Here is a 17,883-nt window from a genome sequence, read left to right on the forward strand (position 1 = left end):
CAAAGAAAAATTGAAAAAAAAAAAAAAAAAAAGAACTATTTAAGATTTCTGCATTTTTTTAAAAAAATTTTGATATTTACCGCATCAAGTTTTTTGCTTCCCAGTGGTACAATATTAGCTGAAGGCACGTAGGTGCGGTTACTTCGAAAGCTGAAAATCGCGGTTATGAAAGAGGGAGCACCCAGGGAAGTCACAAGGGATATTTTGAGGGTTAATCCCCCAGAATCTTTGGTTTTAACACACATTTCTAGCACTGATATGGCAGTTTATATCCATATACCCGTCTCCTCAGAAAGTAAAATCTGGTTGCGAAAGTGCCGGGCGTGAAATGAAAAATCGTCTAAATCTTCTAAGAATATGTTTAAGTGCACACATAGAAGTGAAAAACACTTTTTGAGATAAGTATCAAACTAAAACAGAATCGTGTTCAAATCTAAAGTATTTCCTTTTAATGAATTTTCATTTTCAGTGTAAAATTTTATCAACGCCCTGCATATTTCAAGCGTAGCAATGTAATAACATAATATCTCATAAATCTAGGGGAGAAGTAGCGTTATCAAATTGATTCTGAATTTCATGAGAGTTCTTGCGAGGAAACGTCAACAAATTATAACAGCTGTACAAGATCTAGGAGTATACAAGACAGCCCATGAGCGGGAAATATAATCTAAATCCGCTTAATAAAAATGCGTAATTTTTAACATGTCTCAGTATTGAACTAGGGTAAGACGTTTTAGATACGAAAGGGGACCCAAAAGAAACTGGAATTACTTTTTAAAGCTATATATATGCAAATGTTTTACAATACATCCTCTTCAAAATACAATCCATTACAACTAATACATTTGTCCCACCGGTGCTTCCACTGTTTGAAACATTTTTTGCAGTCACCTTTAGAAATGGCTGACACCTTTTTCCCCGTTTTTTCTTGACCTCTTCAATGTTGCCAAATCGGTGCCCCTTTTCGTTCGTGGAAATAAAAAGTCGCACGGAGGCAGGTCAGGTGAGTAAGGTGCAGGGACAACATCTTACGACGAATGACATGTTTCAACTCTATGTTCTCCTTGACTGTCAGACAGATCCCGAAAACCAAAGTTAGCAGCAAACCTTTTGCTCCCAAATCTTCGGTTAATATTCATTAAACCGAGCTATAAGATAGCCATTTTTACCCGCAAGAGAGCAAAATTTCACATCTGCATGCTTATTCTAGCTTGTCATCATACAAAACGATGCAAGAACAAAACAGCTCTAGCAAAAACAATCACTACAGAGGAGCAGAACAAACCAGGTCGACAACACTGGATTGCACTAAATTGGCAATGAGTTGCGCTGTACACGCTGGCAACAGAAATGCGTACTGTATAAACTCCGCTCCACAGGAATGCTATCCCGGTTATTTTCGGGTCCACACACGCTTATCGGTTGCCGAATTGAAGTGGAAAAATGCAACTGTGCGTGTATAGTGAATGCGTACAGGTCCGAACAACGCTTGGGAGTATGGTTTCCGATAGCGAAAAGTGAGCATATTGCTGTTATATATAGGTGATTGATGACAGTCGACGGCGAGCACTATTTTAATTGAACAGTTGTGAGCATTTGGTACCTAAATTTTAAAGATGGGTGCCAAACGGCAAACGGTATCAAATCTGCCAAGATCGGACCGAGCAAACTTCACGAACATCCATTTAAAATTTAAACATATTACGTTGAGAACAATTTGTAGACTCTCCTTTCGTTCTAGATTTGTCACTCTGCGACCCCCCCCCCCTCCTTCTCTTTAGACCACATAAAAGCATTACGGGGTTAACATTTCTACATTTCTATTCGGACAATGAAATGAAGGAAACTTGCAAGACTTCCTCAAGAGTCAACAGGGATATTTCTACACCAATGGTTGTAACCTGCCGCTGAAATATGACAAAACCAATGTAACAACGAAATTCTTTTAGTTTTAATAAAAGCATAATTAATGCTATGCTTCTTATAGGACGTTGTACGACCTGAGTAAACTGGAAAAAAGACATAAAAAAGCGTTCCACATGATATTTTCGACACGTGCGTTTGGCTGTTAACCGAAAAGTTGATGGTTCAAGACCAACTGGGAGACCAATATGTTTAATTTAGTTTTTGTATTTCTTGAACTTTTCACCACTTCTAGGTGTTGTATCAGTCGAGTCTCGAAAATCCGAGGTAATTGGGGCTCACCTCATCTCGGATTACTGAAAACTCGGATTATCCGAAAAATTCTTCCAGATAAAAATTTACAGTATTCAGACGACTTAAGAAGAAGCACCTTTTACTTCATTGTATAAAGATATGGAAAATTTGTCTTCACGAAATTTTTCACCCAAAATTCAACATAAATTTTCATTTTAATTGCGTCCGAACGAATTGTGGCTTCAGTTTTTCTCGATACTCATACGTATTTATGTGTGCAAGGTAACCAAAACATGCATTTTAACCATGCCCGAATCTATTTCCACGAGTTTTGGCATGACGTTTGTATCAAAGCAATTGCGTGATTAGACTCGTGAGTAGACCGTTTGTGAGTTATCTTGTTGTCACAAAAACTGTTAGTTGTAGGAAGGTACAAATTTCATCTATGAAACTCAAGTTGTGCATTTTTTAAAAATTACAATCGGATATTCCAAAAGGGATGTTAACACGTTCTTTATGGCAAATCAAGGTCAATTTTACGAATCAAGTTATCTTCAAGGCATCTCGTAATCCATATCTTGTAGTCGATGTATATTTTGCTACTTAAGGAGTGTTGTTGATACCAACCTCTCAGTAAGTTCTTATTTTTTACTGCATGTAGTTAGTTTCAAAGTAGCAAAGGATTTCTAACTTTTAGATTTTAATGAAAATTTAGTTTTTAGCTACTAAAAAAATTCCCGTAAAATGTAAATGAAGCACCTCGGAATAAGCGGAGCCCCGAACTTTCGAGATTCGGATTTTCGAGACTCTTATTTGAAAATTTGCATATATACTGTTTTCCACGTATACTTTAAACATGTGCAGTAATATTCCACATATATGCTTTGATTTAAATTTAAGTTTTGCAATTTGGTTGGAAAAAAAATCTTTTTACCTAAATGCAAAAAGGTTTTCCAGTTACAGATCTTTCTCTTACTGCAAGGTGATTTGTTATATGTTTTTTTTAGAAGCGGGAGGTTTAAAATACCTTTTATTTTAGAGTCAAGCAGTCATGGAGAGAAAAAAACTGCAGTGGATCGACAAAGACATGATAGAAGTGAAATCTTTGAATGAACGGGAAGAACTATTACGTTGTCAAGTATGAAATGGAGCAATGTTCATGTTATTTATTTCGATTGCACATTACCTCATTTAGACGACGTACTTGGCATAATTTGTTTTTCGTGTGGAAGGTACATGTTTTCCTCTTCCTAACGCACATTTTAGGTTGGAAAACTTAGCAATTATTTTTTTTGTACAGGCAATTAAGTGAGACCATGGAAATCAGTGAATTTCGTGTGTTGATGAAGTATGAGTTTCACCGTGGAGCCACGAAATTGCATGCGGTCGCCAATATCAATAGTTTGTTCGGCATTCAAGTGGCTACAAACGGAATGTAGCCCGTTGTTTAAAGAAATTTTGTTCGAGAGATTTTGACCTAAGTCAACCCAAGACGCAGGTGGATAAGGACGTCCTGAAAGTCACTGTGGAAGCGAATTCAAGCCAATGTGCACGTGAATTATCATTAATGTACAATGTAACAAAATAAACAATCTTGATTCATTTGGCACAAATTGGTAAAGTGAAAAAGCTGGACAAGTGGACACCGCATAAATTGACTGATGCACATAAGGAACAAAGACTCGACGCACGTCTTTTTCTTCGTAGCAAAGTCAATCAAATCGTTACGTGCGATGAAAACTGGATCATGTACGGTACGATAATCGCGCAGAGTTCATCGTCGGACAAAGATGAACCACCAAAACGCTGTCCGAAACGCGACATCCACCAGAAGAAACTGATGGTCACTGTCTGGCTCAGGTATCATCCACCACAGCTTTGTGGAACCTGGTCGATCGATCACGGCGGATATCTACTGTTATCAACTAGACGAAATAATGAAAAATCTTGCGATTAAGCACCCAAATTTGATAAATCGGACGACTCCAATTCTCCCGCACGAAAACGCTCGACCGAATGACAGTATTAAAACTAAAGGAGTTGAAGTTGGAAACTCTCCGTCAACTACCATACTCGTCAGACCTTGCCCCCACTATCATTTCTTTCAAAATTTTGACAACTTTCTATCTAGAGAAAAATTCAATTCTGCACAGGCTGTCAAAAATACGTTTCAAGAGTTCATCGACTCCTGTGACCCAGGTTTCAACAGCAAAGGAATAAATGAGCTACCTCTAAAATGGCAAAAGTGTATTGATAATATAGGTGCATACTTTGATTAAAAATCAAAAGATTTTATTGAAAAAAAATCGAATTTAATTGTGAGCTTTTTCGCTCTATTTCATAGTTGACAACCTAATAAATTGGAGGAAGAGTTGTGTCTTCTGACTCGTCCTCCTCCAAAAGAACTCCTCCAAAGGACAGGCCGACCCATCGTCCATTTCGGTTCCAAGAGTGCTTTAGATTCAGACATGTTTCAAGTACTTGTAGTTGTAAATGCACTTTACTATAGTCGCTAGTTGCTATGCCGCAAAAATAACTGAAGAAAAGTTGAGTAAAATGCACCTTCAGCAAATTTAGCAAGGTAACTAATTTCTTCAAATAAATTACAGCTCCTCAGGAAATATGTCCTGTTAAGAACCCAAGTTTCTTTCATAACTTGTTTTAAATGTGATCGAATGAAATCTTTTCATTTTATTAACTGAAACAGTCAAACATAAATCAAACTCCACGTCCGAAGTTTAAACACCTGTTTTCTTCAAATCGGTTTTCGAACTCAAACTAATATTGCCTCACAGCACAACCTGACTGACAATCACAGTGGTTTCTTTCGGCAGAGCGCTAAGCTTCGAATCCAAGGGATACTGGATCGAGACCCGGCCAAGGCGTTTCAGGCTTATTCACAACAAAATTGTATATTTTAATGAAGAAAACAGATTATAAACAACGAGAACACTAAATAGTACTCGAAATGCGTTGGTTATACACACGTGCTCCAGCGGATGCACAGTTGATAACCAACAGCTGAACCCAGTGATCACCATGTCACCAGAACGCCGTATACGCGACCACGGACAACGAGAAAGAAAGAAAACGAGAAGACCGCATGTGCGACTTCGTTACACAAAAACAACTACGTCACTTCTGTCACACAAAAAGTCGGCGGATCTGAATTTCAAAGATCTCGCATAAAAAGTGCCACTTAAAAAAAAAAAAAGAAAACAATTGTGTGATTTTGGAACACACAACAAAACGGATTAGTAGGGCTGCAAATCAGTCAAGAGCAAAGTTGCTAATCCTTATTTGCATGCATGATTAATAGAGACTGTGACCAAAGATATTGTTGCATGGGTTTTTCAATAAGTGAAAATGCTTAAAATGCAAAGCATCAAAAATACTGTTGGCTATTTTTTTGAGACGTATTTCCAGTTTTCACTGCGCCCAGGGCATGATTACTAAACAGGCAAACTAGGTCATATCCTAGGAACCCACTTTTTGGTGGCCACCTATGGCTAAAATAGCCAGTGGCTAAAAGTGTTAAGTGTAACTACAGGGGAGCTTCGAAAAGCATTTGACTTACTAAAGGCCTCCAGTCATCTAACTCGGGCCTTGAATGCGCGAAATACGGTTGTAGATGTAGAGACGTTAAAAATGTTTGCCCGTGACTGTGAAAAATTTCGAACCAGCGCCTGATCCTCTGTTCAGGATCAGGCGCTGTTCTCTGTTCATCTTCCTAAACCCACATTTTGACTTCTTGTTAGTTATGGTTGGATTCTTCTTATTTTCCTATTTTAGGTTCATATCGTGGTCCACTATTACAATTGTTTAAAATATATTTTAAAAATACGAGAAAAAATTTCCTTATATTGGAAAAAAAGGCATTTTTCACAAATTAAAATCCCTTTTCCATTGATGCGAAGAACTCGTCTTCAACAAGCATAATTTAATAACAAAGAATTTAAGGGATTACAGTACCTCAAAAATGATGAAACGATCAAAATAATTTTTTATTGCGTATTTCAAAAGTAAAAACTATTCTGAACACAGGGAAAAAGTTTCATTGCTTTAGTTCAAATATTTAAAAAGTTATGAGTGATTTTAGGCCATGCTCGCAATGTGTTCTTATGCAAAAGAAAAACTTTAAACTGCTTTTTCTCGATGATGGTATTTTTGTGTTTTCATGTCATTAGAATATCTAAGGATTTTTTTCTATTAAAGATACAGCTTTAAAGTAATACTTTTTGCGATTGGGATAACATATTTGACAAAACTGTGCATTGGATAAGCATTTTATAAATTGCTCAAATGTTTAGAGCATGTTAAACCTTTAAAAACAAATTAAAAAAAAAAACTTTGATTTTTTACATAATTAATCACAGAAAAATTTCTAATAAACTTAAGCAAATGAATGCACAGATTTTTAGAGATGATTATAGTGATCGTTTAGCAAAAAAAAAAAAAAAAAAAATGAATTAGTGCAAAAATAAAAAAGCTTTAGGGATTTCAAAAAATTTAAATTTTCTTCAATTTTTTAAATATTTTAAAAAAGTAGCCAATATTTTTAAATTTTATAAATAAATTATTGATTAAGAAATAAGTATGCATGTTATGGTTTCAAAAAAATATAAAATTTACTTAAATTTAAAAAAATGTTTGAAAGATATTGTGACCCCTTAATTACTCAAATAATTTTCAGACCCATATGTATTACAAATTAACATGTAAAAATGAATCCTTCATTTCCGAAAAGTAATAAGTCTATAGAAATGATTAACAAAAAAGGAAGAGCAGCAATACTTCACGACAGGTCAAAAGCTTAGACAGTGGAAATCTAGATACTATACCGCGCAACAAATTTCAGTTTTGCGACTTCAGTCAGGGTCGACGAAAGACCGTGTCAGTTTGGTCAGAAATAAGGGGTCCAGCTAGAAATAGGAGTTGTATGCAATGGAAAGCCTTGGCCCTGATTCTAGTAACTTAACGAAACAGAACTAATTAGTGTAACATGTCATTGTTTAATTACACAGAACAATAACTAAAAAGTTACTAAAGTGAACCTTACTTGTAAGAAATCACATTTCGTAAGCGTAATGTGCATATCAAAGATAAGAGACGATTTTGCTGAATTCTCTCCGTTTCGAAACAAGGGTTCGGACTTCTTCCTTTGACAGAATTCAGAAGCAATCTTCCATCCTGGGAAACTAGTTCCTTGACATTTATCTCTGCTTTGGAAGTTTGACGACGATCCACTAAAGTAACAGGCACAGGAGGCAATGGACCCTTTGGCTCGTCTTCATTATATATCGTTTTGTATTTATCTTCATAAAATCCACCTTCTGGTCGAATCTGTATAAAAATAAAACTTCAATGAATGTTTCAAGCATTGAAACAGTTGGAAGTTCAAACGAAAATGAAGGATCCATTCACATGCAACATGCGCGCTGGATTTCCAACAGAGCTTCAACGTGAGATGCCGTTGCGCTAGAACCATCAATGCCAAGCTAACCACTGATGGTTCTGTTCCAGAGCTGACGCTCTGCATTAACAAAAGACTTTCAAAGTCACTTGCGGTGAATTTTAATTGAAGCTACTTTGAAATCAGTGCTCGTTGTCAGGGGCTGATTCAGGTAGGTGAATCCAGTGAATGTGCCTGCTCCCTCGCCTCCCCTTTAAAAGTGGTCCCCCAAGTTGAACAAATTATGTATTCAACTTGTACAAACATTTAGACTTGATTAAATTATTTTAAATATTTTTTAGGGTTCTTATCAATTCTGCGATTATGCACTTGATTTATTCCAAAAGTTTGTTCTCTAATAAAATAAAATGAATCAACTAATGTCTTTCCTTTGAGTGAGAAAAACTTCAATATTTTAATTTCGTTCATTATAAACTACAAAATAGACTAAGTATTGTCTAAGCATTTTGTTTACATATTAAATATGTTAGTATACAAGGATTTTACCATGTAATTATCGCAATCAATAAAAATATTTGCTCATGTTGATTGAATGGTCATTTTTTAATTGAATGTGTCGTTTGCCAGGGGCGGATCTAGAGGGGGGCCATGGGGGGCATGGCCCCTCCCAAAGCCTTGTGATCGAAGGAATTTTTTTAAGAAGAAAAAAAAAGAAAAAATATATTAGGAGAAGATAACAAAATTTAACACATGTGTTTCACTGAAAAAGTATAGGCCTTAATTGGAGATAAATTATATCCCTATCCTCAAAACAAAACTTTTATTCCCAAATTTTTTCTCCATCTTTTACATCATTTCTTGATTCCAACTACAGACGGATGATCTCTAAATGCTGCTGTTCTCAGAGTATACCTATTGTTCTCAAGACCAAAGAGAGCCTAAATTTTCGTTTTTATGGCTTTAATTTCGAAACTAGAGAGAGAACTCCCTTTTCCCATGCTCTTTCATCAATGCCTTGATATGTAGCAAAAAATTGCATTTTAAGTCTTTTATTTGGAAAAAATGTCAACGGAAACTAGCTTATCCAGCTCTTATCACTTAACTTGCTTAAAAGCAATTTAAATCAAATTTTTTGGGACTTCAGTTACAAACGAGTTTTGATAGGACCCCTCCCTCCCTAGTTTATATCGTGATAATAGCTTTAAAAGAAGGCTTCTGGATGAGCTCACGAATCTTCCATCCCTTTCTAAAATATGTAAAAATATAGTTAAAAAAAGAATTGTTAGAGCCTCAAAGGCAAAATATTTCTAGGAAGGAAGGATTCTAAGCACCTTCACACTTCCTTTAATGTAAGCAAACATTACCTAAAGGTGCATTTTTAGGCTGGACAGCTGAAGAGCTAGAAGAGCACCTTTCCTCTTCTAACTTCTCAATGTATAATGACAGAATATTTTGGTTTCTAAGCTTTATTTTCAAAAAGTATTTTGGGGACAGCGCCCGAAACCTGACCTTTCTCCGTACATCATCAAAAATATAGATAAAATGCGTTTTTAGTTTCCTAATTTTCAAAAATTACTGGGAAATTAAAATTTTGAAACATTTTCGAGGGAGATTTCTAAATCCACCCCTCACCTAATGTCTCGATACCCCAAAAATTGAGTTTTTAAAACTTCATTTTAGTAAAATTTCTGGGGAGTTCGCAGTTAGTTCAAAAATTTCGGATGACCCCTCCCAAAACAATCGGCTGGATCCGCTACTGGTCGTTTCAGTATGCAAATACATCATGTATTTTATTGTTAACCAACAAATAATAATCTGATAGATATCGGGCCATCTAGCAGCTAAAACAAAAGGGCATGACCTCGGTGATTTGTGAAAAAGAAATAGGAAAACTGTGGATATCTTTTTGGTAGGGGCCCCAATTGCTGTTTGTGCCCAGGTTAATTCTGACGCAGCCCAATCGTAACTCAACACACAAACAAGCCCTTAGTTTTTTTCTTATTTTTCTTATTGACATTACGAAAGAACAGAAATTGATTTAGCGCACGAGTTCATTTTTTTTACAATTTCTCAACAACGTCCATAATTCAGAGATACTTAAGAAATTTTAAATGTTTCGATATTAGTTAGACATAATCCTTCACTCTACGTAAATTAAGTGCCTAGTTCCCATCTTGTACCTAATGTTCCAATACTACTTATTAATAACTCAAGTTTATAACGCTACTAACCTTTTTTTGGTGTTTTTAAAATAAACTGTTTATAGGAACTTATGAAAGCTAAACCAATGTCTCAGAACCCATTGATGAAAATTTCTCATATTACCCCATCAGGAAATATTTTTTTATGAATCGTCTTTAAAATGTGGTGAAATCTAAACTATGTCTCGAAACAAATCATCAAACTGTATTCTGTAGAAGTTCTTTCTAGTCCCATATAATAGTTGATCCGAGTTTTTTCCCCTTCATTTGGCTAAAATGCTCAAATATAGAAGCCTTTTCTATTTAGATGACAGGGGTGTCCACCCCCTAAGAGCAAGGGCGCACCCCCCTAAATATCACGAAGACCTCCCCCCAAAGCGAGAGTTCCCCAAAAAGGGAAAATTACCCCTCAAAACATCCCCCGCGCCAAAAAAAAATCAGTGGCGCAGTCTGCGCCATATCCCCCCTCCCCCAGGTGGGCATCCCTGTAGATGAAATGAGCAACAATACAATTTAATATCTTTACCTTTTTTGAATACATTATTTGAAGTACGTATTCTACCGAATGTGTTTCAATATTTCATTTCAACGAGCCAAAAACGAGTTTTTGACTAAATAACCTGAATAACGTTTTGTGCGTTCGTTATATATATCATTAAGCTCCTTCTGAAACTTATAGATCTCGTTTCTTTATACAGCAGGAATCGTTAGTTTTATAATCAGAAATATTTTTGATGTTATATGCGTCATTGAGTTCACTGTTTTCTTCAGTTATCTTTCCACATAAGTTTGTTAAAATTCTGCTTATCACTTCGTTTGTTAAAACATTGTACCCAGTTTTTACGTTTCCTGTATCTTTGGAACCTAGTTTTCTCAAACCCACGAAAGGTAATGTAAGGGATGTAGATGTAATTCTTGTACGTTCTTCTGATTCATGACATTTGAAACATCTGATTCAGGTAAAATCCACTAATTGGAAGAACAATGCTGACCTGACCCCCCCCCCCCTTCTAGACAGGGGCGCCTCGATGGGAGGTCACGGGGGTCACTGTAATCTCCCAAAAAATTTCTTATCCAGCAATTTTTGTCTGACAATTTGACAAAATGATCATTCAGAAAAATTTGTAATTTTATTTGGCAAAATTATCATCATTCGGCGAAATTTGGAGTTAAATACGGCAAAGTCATCATTCGACGAAATAAGGTTTTCCATTCAGCAAAGTTTAGAGTTCCATTTGTCATATTGAGAATTTCCACTCACCCAAATTCGCGGCTCCCATACTTACGAAGTCCACTTGAGTCAGTAAGGACTGAGCCGGATGAGCTTAAGGTTCTATCCTTTTAAGATCCAGCATTTAGTCCGTAACTGTCAGTTAGAACTTTTTTTTTTTAAGTAGAGGGAGCTTAATTCTGCCGGGGCAGATTAACAGTGAAATGAGTTTCGAGGTATTTGAAGAAACACGTTTTGGATTCAATACTAGCATTAGGGAACTGTTGGAATTTGACATTCTTTACGCGATCTTTTTCTTGCTTTAAAATTATCGGCATTTTAGAGTCTGCTGTTAAACTTTTATAGTGACTTGATTAGAAAATATTCCCTTCATTTTACCAGCTTGACAAATCATCTATTTGTACAGAGCGAAATTCCCTTTCGAGCTTATCTTAGGCTCTTCATCTGCAGTTTCTCTATTCTTCTGAAGCAACATAATAGGCAACTCATAAAAAAAAGCAATACCCAGAGATCTAAAACCTAATTATCTTACAATTATGCCATAAAATCTTACAAACTTACAATACCTCCAAAAATCTTACAGTGTAAGGCTAAATCTTACAAGTTGGCAGCTATGGGTAAGTGAAGGGGGTTTCTATATCTAGGGAATTTCCTATTGCGTCTATTTCTGAAGTTTATAAAGAGTCACATTAAACATTATTTGGTCTAACACTTTCCAAACATTTGGGCTAGCATGAAATAATAATCCAGAAATGTTAATATTTCGTGCCGAAAATTAGGCAGTTTTTAATAGTACTCAATCAAAATACACTGGTAGACAAAATTAACTCATAACTTAACTCAGTTTAACCTTTTTTCATTAAAATAAAGATGAATAGTTGAAAAAAATAGTTCTAAACTCAGTATGCCGGATTAATTAAATAAAAAATAGCATAAATAGAAAATGGGCAACTTTTATATTTTATCATCAAGTGAAACCTGGACAAAAGCAAAAAATCAAAGGTAAAAAACCCTGAATAATGGTGAAAAAAAAATTTTCGAGAATAAGTTAATTAAAAGTCAATACACGAAATAATATTGTTACTAGTGATCGATAATTCCTTTACTTTTTTTTAAATCAATGACAAATATTTAAATATACTGCTGCACAAGACAATTAATTCAAAACATTTAAACTTTCTTTTAATAACTTTAACCAGTTAAATGTTATTATATTAAAGTAAAGATGAATAACTGATAAATAGTTCTAAATTTAGTGTTACTCATAAATTTAATAAAACAACTAATGAAATTTGAAAGCGAGCAATTTTCAATATCTTATCGTTACGTAAAGCAGAGACAGAAGTATTAAAGTCACAAGGTAAAATCTCCTGGATTACAGCAAAATTATGATCAAATAAGTCCATTTAAAGCCATAACATGGACCAACGGTGCCATTAACTAGTTTTAATTGCTTTATTTTCAAAATTAATGACAAACAATAAAAATAATAATTAAAATTGAAAATGCTTTTGTATGACATTCTAAAAAAATCATTGTTTCTCTTCCTAGATGCTTTTTATGGCTGGATTCTCGTTACTAGATATTTCTATTTTCGATACAAATGTCATTCCCTCTTTTTAAAAATTATTATTAAAGGAAGATTTGAGGTTTTTAAATTCTTGTTTTCTATTTTGTTGAATCGTTAGATACTGTCGTATGAACTTTGAAATTCGAAGGATTTTGAAAGATCTTGACTTTCAACTATTTAAAGAACGACAAGTAGTCAAAAAGTATAGCCTCTGAAAAAGTTTTGACTCCCCCCCCCCAAGCCAAACCGCTTCTTCAGTTTGAATGCTTTCGAGTCGCAGGGAGTATGTGCTGAGTTGGAATTTTGCTCGCAATTTGGTATTGGGTTTTATCCCAATCCCTTCAGACCTCAATTTTGATCACTGAGCTGTAAGAATTAAACACTAGGCATTTCAAAATCCTTTGATTTTTAATGGATAAGAATAGTATTTAACGACTCATCAAAATAAAAAAAAATACGATTTAAAACCCTCAAATCATTTTGAAAATAAAATCAGACAGTAAAAGGGACCTTTAAAAAGGATGGGCAGACGTCCCAGTTTGACCGGGACAGTTCCGGTTTTCAGACAAAATCCCAGTGTCCCGACCGGTTTACTTCACGTCCCAGTAAAAGATAAATTTGATGATAGATGACCAAAAAAGTCTAAAAATAATTAATTGTGTAATTGTGAAGGATTATTTGGTATAATTACTTTGTCATTTGTAGCGTGGACATGTAAAATTATTATCAGATTAGCCCGTGAGCATTTTTACAACAAGATTAAAACCAAAAAGGACTTTCTAAAAAATGTCCTAGCCATTGAAAAGTACATGTAAATATTATTCAAACTTTTATTCCTCATTCAAAGTGTCTCTTTTGATTAAAGTAACTTATAAATATAAACGTGTAAGAAATAAAATGTTAAAATTTTTCTGCTTGTGTCAGTTATTAATACCCCTAGTTTAGGTTTATAATTAGTAACCATTTATTCAGAGCATTAAGAATGGAATACCCTATAATACATTCAAAAAACCACACTTTCGGATACTCACGACGCTGAAAGGGGCTGGGGGCATTCCGGTGTCCCGTTTGAACCCTTCAGAAATCTGGCAAGCCTACCTTTAGCAATATAAAAAAAAGGGGAAGGGGGGAAATAATGGTTGCTAAGAAAATAACAATTTCCTTGTTTTTGTTCTGTTTTATGTTGAATTTTTATGGTTTGACATAATAATAATAATAAATAATAGTAACTATATCAAATAACGATTAATTGTTTATTTTCTATCCATAAAAATTCTTTGAGAGGAGAAAACTCGATAGAACTTCAAAGGCAAGAATTTTAATGTTTAATTATTTTTACTGTGTCTGATTGATTTTAAAAAGTAAAGAAAGTAACAAGCAGTAATGGCAACATTGATTTATGTTATGTTTTAAATGGACGTATTGCAGCAAAACTTTACTGTAATCCAAGAATTTTTACTTTTTACTATAAACTTTTGTTTTGACTTCATATAACGATAAAAATGCCTATTTTTCAAATTACATTAATTGGCTTGCAGTCAAATTACTTTTATTGTTTTAATAAATTTATGAGTTATACTGAATTTTGTACTACTTTATTAATTATTCAAACATAACAAAATTACATTAAAATTGGTCAAGTTATCATTAAAACAAAGGAACGTTTTTGAGTTTATAATGATGTCCAATTGTGTAATTTTAATGTTTGTCATTAATTTTTAAAAACAAAGCAACTAACCATCACTAATGGCAACATTAGTTTATGTTATGACTTCAAGCTAATTTATTCGAACAAAAACTTATCGTAATCTAAAATTTTTCACCTCTGAGTTTATTACTTTTGTCCAGGTTTCACGTAATAAACTATTAAGGTTGCACATATTTCTTTAGAAATTAAGTTAAGTTTTTAGTTTAACAAATGCATTACTAAATTAAAAACTTTTTTTTTTCAATTATTCATGTTTATGCTGTTGAGAAAAAGATAAACTGAGTTTAAGTTATGATTAAAACAAAATCAGAATTTCTGGGTCTACGTTTTTATCCGTCAGTGTGTCGGAAAAGAAACATAAGAGAACTACATTTTCAAAGAAATTTCGCTCCTCCAAAACGTGAAAAGTAACATCTAAATTTACAAATGGGTTGCTCCGCCTCTTGCTCGCTTCGATCACCAATCAGTTTGCTTTTGATGTTGCTTTCATTATTTGTCTTTTAATTTTCAGCCAATTCTAAAATGTTGCACGTTATTGACCTACAATCATATGTACTATTAAAATCTGCACTCGTGTGTCTGTAATTCTATCTGATCTGGACTGACAATGTCTATTAAGTGAAAACTGGTACCGTTGGATACAGGAACATCCAGGGGAAGCCATTTCGCCTTTTCCCACATTCCAATGAACCTAAGGGGCAGGAACTATGAATTGACAAAATAGCATTAAAATCATCAATCGTCACCTGCCGTATGCGGCAAACGGGGGTTGGGGAGCTAAGCGAGCAGGGTGCGGTGAACCCAAGTTTACGAAACAAATATGTGTTTTAAAATACTTTCTTTTTAGACTCGAAAGAAAAGTTTTGAAAATTTGTTGCAAACTTGACAAAAATTTTGTGATAAGAAATATTTAATTTAAAAATTTCACTAACCATGCAAATATTTTTTCAGTCTTTTTTACTTCGTTTTTTCCAAGTATTTTCGCAATTTCTCTACGTTATCGCAAAACTGCAGAGGAAAAAGAAAGTTTCGCTCTCAATTGTAAATCAGTATAATTACGACAAGAAGTGATATGGGTGGCGAAATGTTTTTATGTTTCGTGAAGTATTTATAGCCAGCATAGAGTTGCGAAAACAGCTGAAAAAGCATGGAATTAGTTTCGTAATATGCTGTAAATATGTGCCCAATGTCTAATGAAAGAATATTTGAGAACAATAAACGGTGTAAAAAATGTACAGTTAAATAATTCATTTCATGCGTGAAATGCACTTCGTGAATACATAATCATATTACAGCAGCTTTTTTGCTTTACACAATTTCTATTCAGAGTACAATATCCATATTGTGATAAATGGCAGTTGAAATAATACCCTTTTTGTGCACTCAAAGCAGGGTCATTCCATACAGATCCAACGGATGACTTCGCTCGACCATTTTCAATTTTTTTGAAACTCATATCCCAAAAAGATGCATATGAATGATGTTTAAAACCACTTTTATTTTTTCTCTAACCTTAACCCTTGATTTTTTAGAGGTCGTCGAAAGTGATTTTCGCAGTCAAAAATGGGACTATTAGACCTTTGCATTTTAGCCAAAATCTCTTTGAATTACATTTATGGCAGTTAATTTTACGCTTTGATAATAAAGTGCATAAGATGATAGTCTCACATGCTGAGTTACGTGGCTGTAGCTTAATAATTAAAATAATGGCAGCAGGCCAAAGTTCAAGGTCAAATGTAAAATTTTTACTCATTTCAAAGGGTCATAACTCGCTTAGGGGATAAAAACACAAAGTGAAATATGGCAAAAACTAATCACTGGAGTCACACTAATGAGAAAATATAGCTGTAATTGTGTGTTTGTTTACCCTTTATAAATTACAGCCCCTCAAAGATCAGAAAATTGAGAAAAATGACATTTTTAGACCCCTGTAAACCAAAAGGGGATGGAATTAAAAATAAAATTTCTTGGCCAATTGAATATTCCATTCAAGTACTATACATGTTATTTATATTGTTTTGTGTATTTGGTTTTTAAAAAAGATACAGGTCCTTGAAATTGAGCAATTCTGCTGGTTAATTCCCACTCTAAAACAGAAATAAAAAGTGAAAACTTCATTGCACTTTCTTAAATGGCCTATATAATATATTATACCGAAAAAACATATTTCAAGTATAAAAAAAAAACTATTTTAATTTGATAACTTAAAAATATTTGGGTATGAATTAGTAGTTCATAATTGATTGACAGCTTAAGTAGTTAATTTATAGACTATCTACACACACAAATTTTCAATACACACTAACATATGCTCTGTACATTAACATATCTAAATTACCTTAAATATATGCAAAAACATTATATATACAAAATTTAAATTTTAAAAAGTGCGTTTTTTATTTATTGTTTGAGTGTAATATTGAAAAAATGAACTCACCTAGTAGTCACCTAGTAAGTTGTAATGGTGACTCAAGTATATGGCGTTTTGAAATGCTTTTTACCAAGGCACATTCATAATTTGATACTTTGAAAATGTACTATGAGCAAGACAGTGACAGGGGTTCTAAATTTAGTGATCAACACAAGCTATGTAATAACTTTTCTGACAATAATGGGCATTTTCTTTTGATAGTCTTTTTAGTAACACACCATTCTTCATACCTATTGCTAGGAGACAATAATTTCACAGTGATAATATTTAAATACGGTGGCATAAAGCAGTGATTAAATGTTGTATTGGGAATTTTATTTGCAGATTTAAACATTTCTTGCAGCATTTTTTCAGCTAGTTTAATATACTGAATGCTCACAAGGATACATGCAATGTTTAGTAGCAAAAATGCAGAAGGTATACATTTCTGTATGAATTAAAATGTGACTTCTAGTAGTTCTTTGCAAGATAGTCTTAGTAATATCAATTCTTTTTACTGTTCTTCTGATTCTGTTACAATGTCCATTACCGTGTGATATTGCATAGAAATGCCATTCAGCTCTCAAGTTGACATCCGTTTCGTGATTATATAAATTAAGAAAGTTCTTTCTATTTCTGTTGTGTATTTGAGTAAAGTATTTTAGTACGCCACATGCTGTGTCACTACCAGAACTATAGTACTGCTGTGTGAGTTCATTTTCTTAAAACTATACACTGAAGCAAGAAATGAAAAACGCACCTTTTTTTCCTTTCAACTATGTAGATAATGCTTTTGCACGTGTTTAGGCAAGTTACATAAGTTAATGTACAGAGCAAATGTTTGTATGTATTGAAAATTTGTGTGTGTAGATAGTCTATAAACTAACTACTTAAGCTGTAAATCATGTATGAACTACTCATTTATGTCCAAATATTTCTAAGTTATCAAAATAAAATAATTATTTTTACACTTAAAATATCTTTTTCCAGTGTAATATATTACATAGAGCACACTATACGTAATTTAAGAAAGTGCAATGATGTTTTCACACTTTTTATTTCTGTTTTAGAGTGTGAATTAACAAGCAAAATTGCTCAATTTCAAGGACCTGTATCTTTTTTAAAAACCAAATACACAAAACAATATATATATAACATGTATAGTACTTGAATGGAATATTCAATTGGCCAAG

The 17,883-nt window shown here is 33.8% G+C and overlaps 1 protein-coding gene across 1 annotated transcript; it reads left to right on the forward strand.

Moving 5' to 3' along the window:
* Window positions 1–3,473: 3,473 nt before the first annotated feature.
* On the forward strand, window positions 3,474–4,436 carry LOC129218344 (histone-lysine N-methyltransferase SETMAR-like). Its single transcript, XM_054852584.1, is given in 5 exon segments — window positions 3,474–3,585; window positions 3,588–4,011; window positions 4,013–4,174; window positions 4,176–4,246; window positions 4,249–4,436. Coding segments are annotated over 5 exon segments (957 nt in total).
* Window positions 4,437–17,883: the final 13,447 nt, after the last annotated feature.

This window comes from Uloborus diversus, chromosome 3 (assembly GCF_026930045.1).
Source record: "Uloborus diversus isolate 005 chromosome 3, Udiv.v.3.1, whole genome shotgun sequence".
Classification (NCBI taxonomy): domain Eukaryota; kingdom Metazoa; phylum Arthropoda; class Arachnida; order Araneae; family Uloboridae; genus Uloborus; species Uloborus diversus.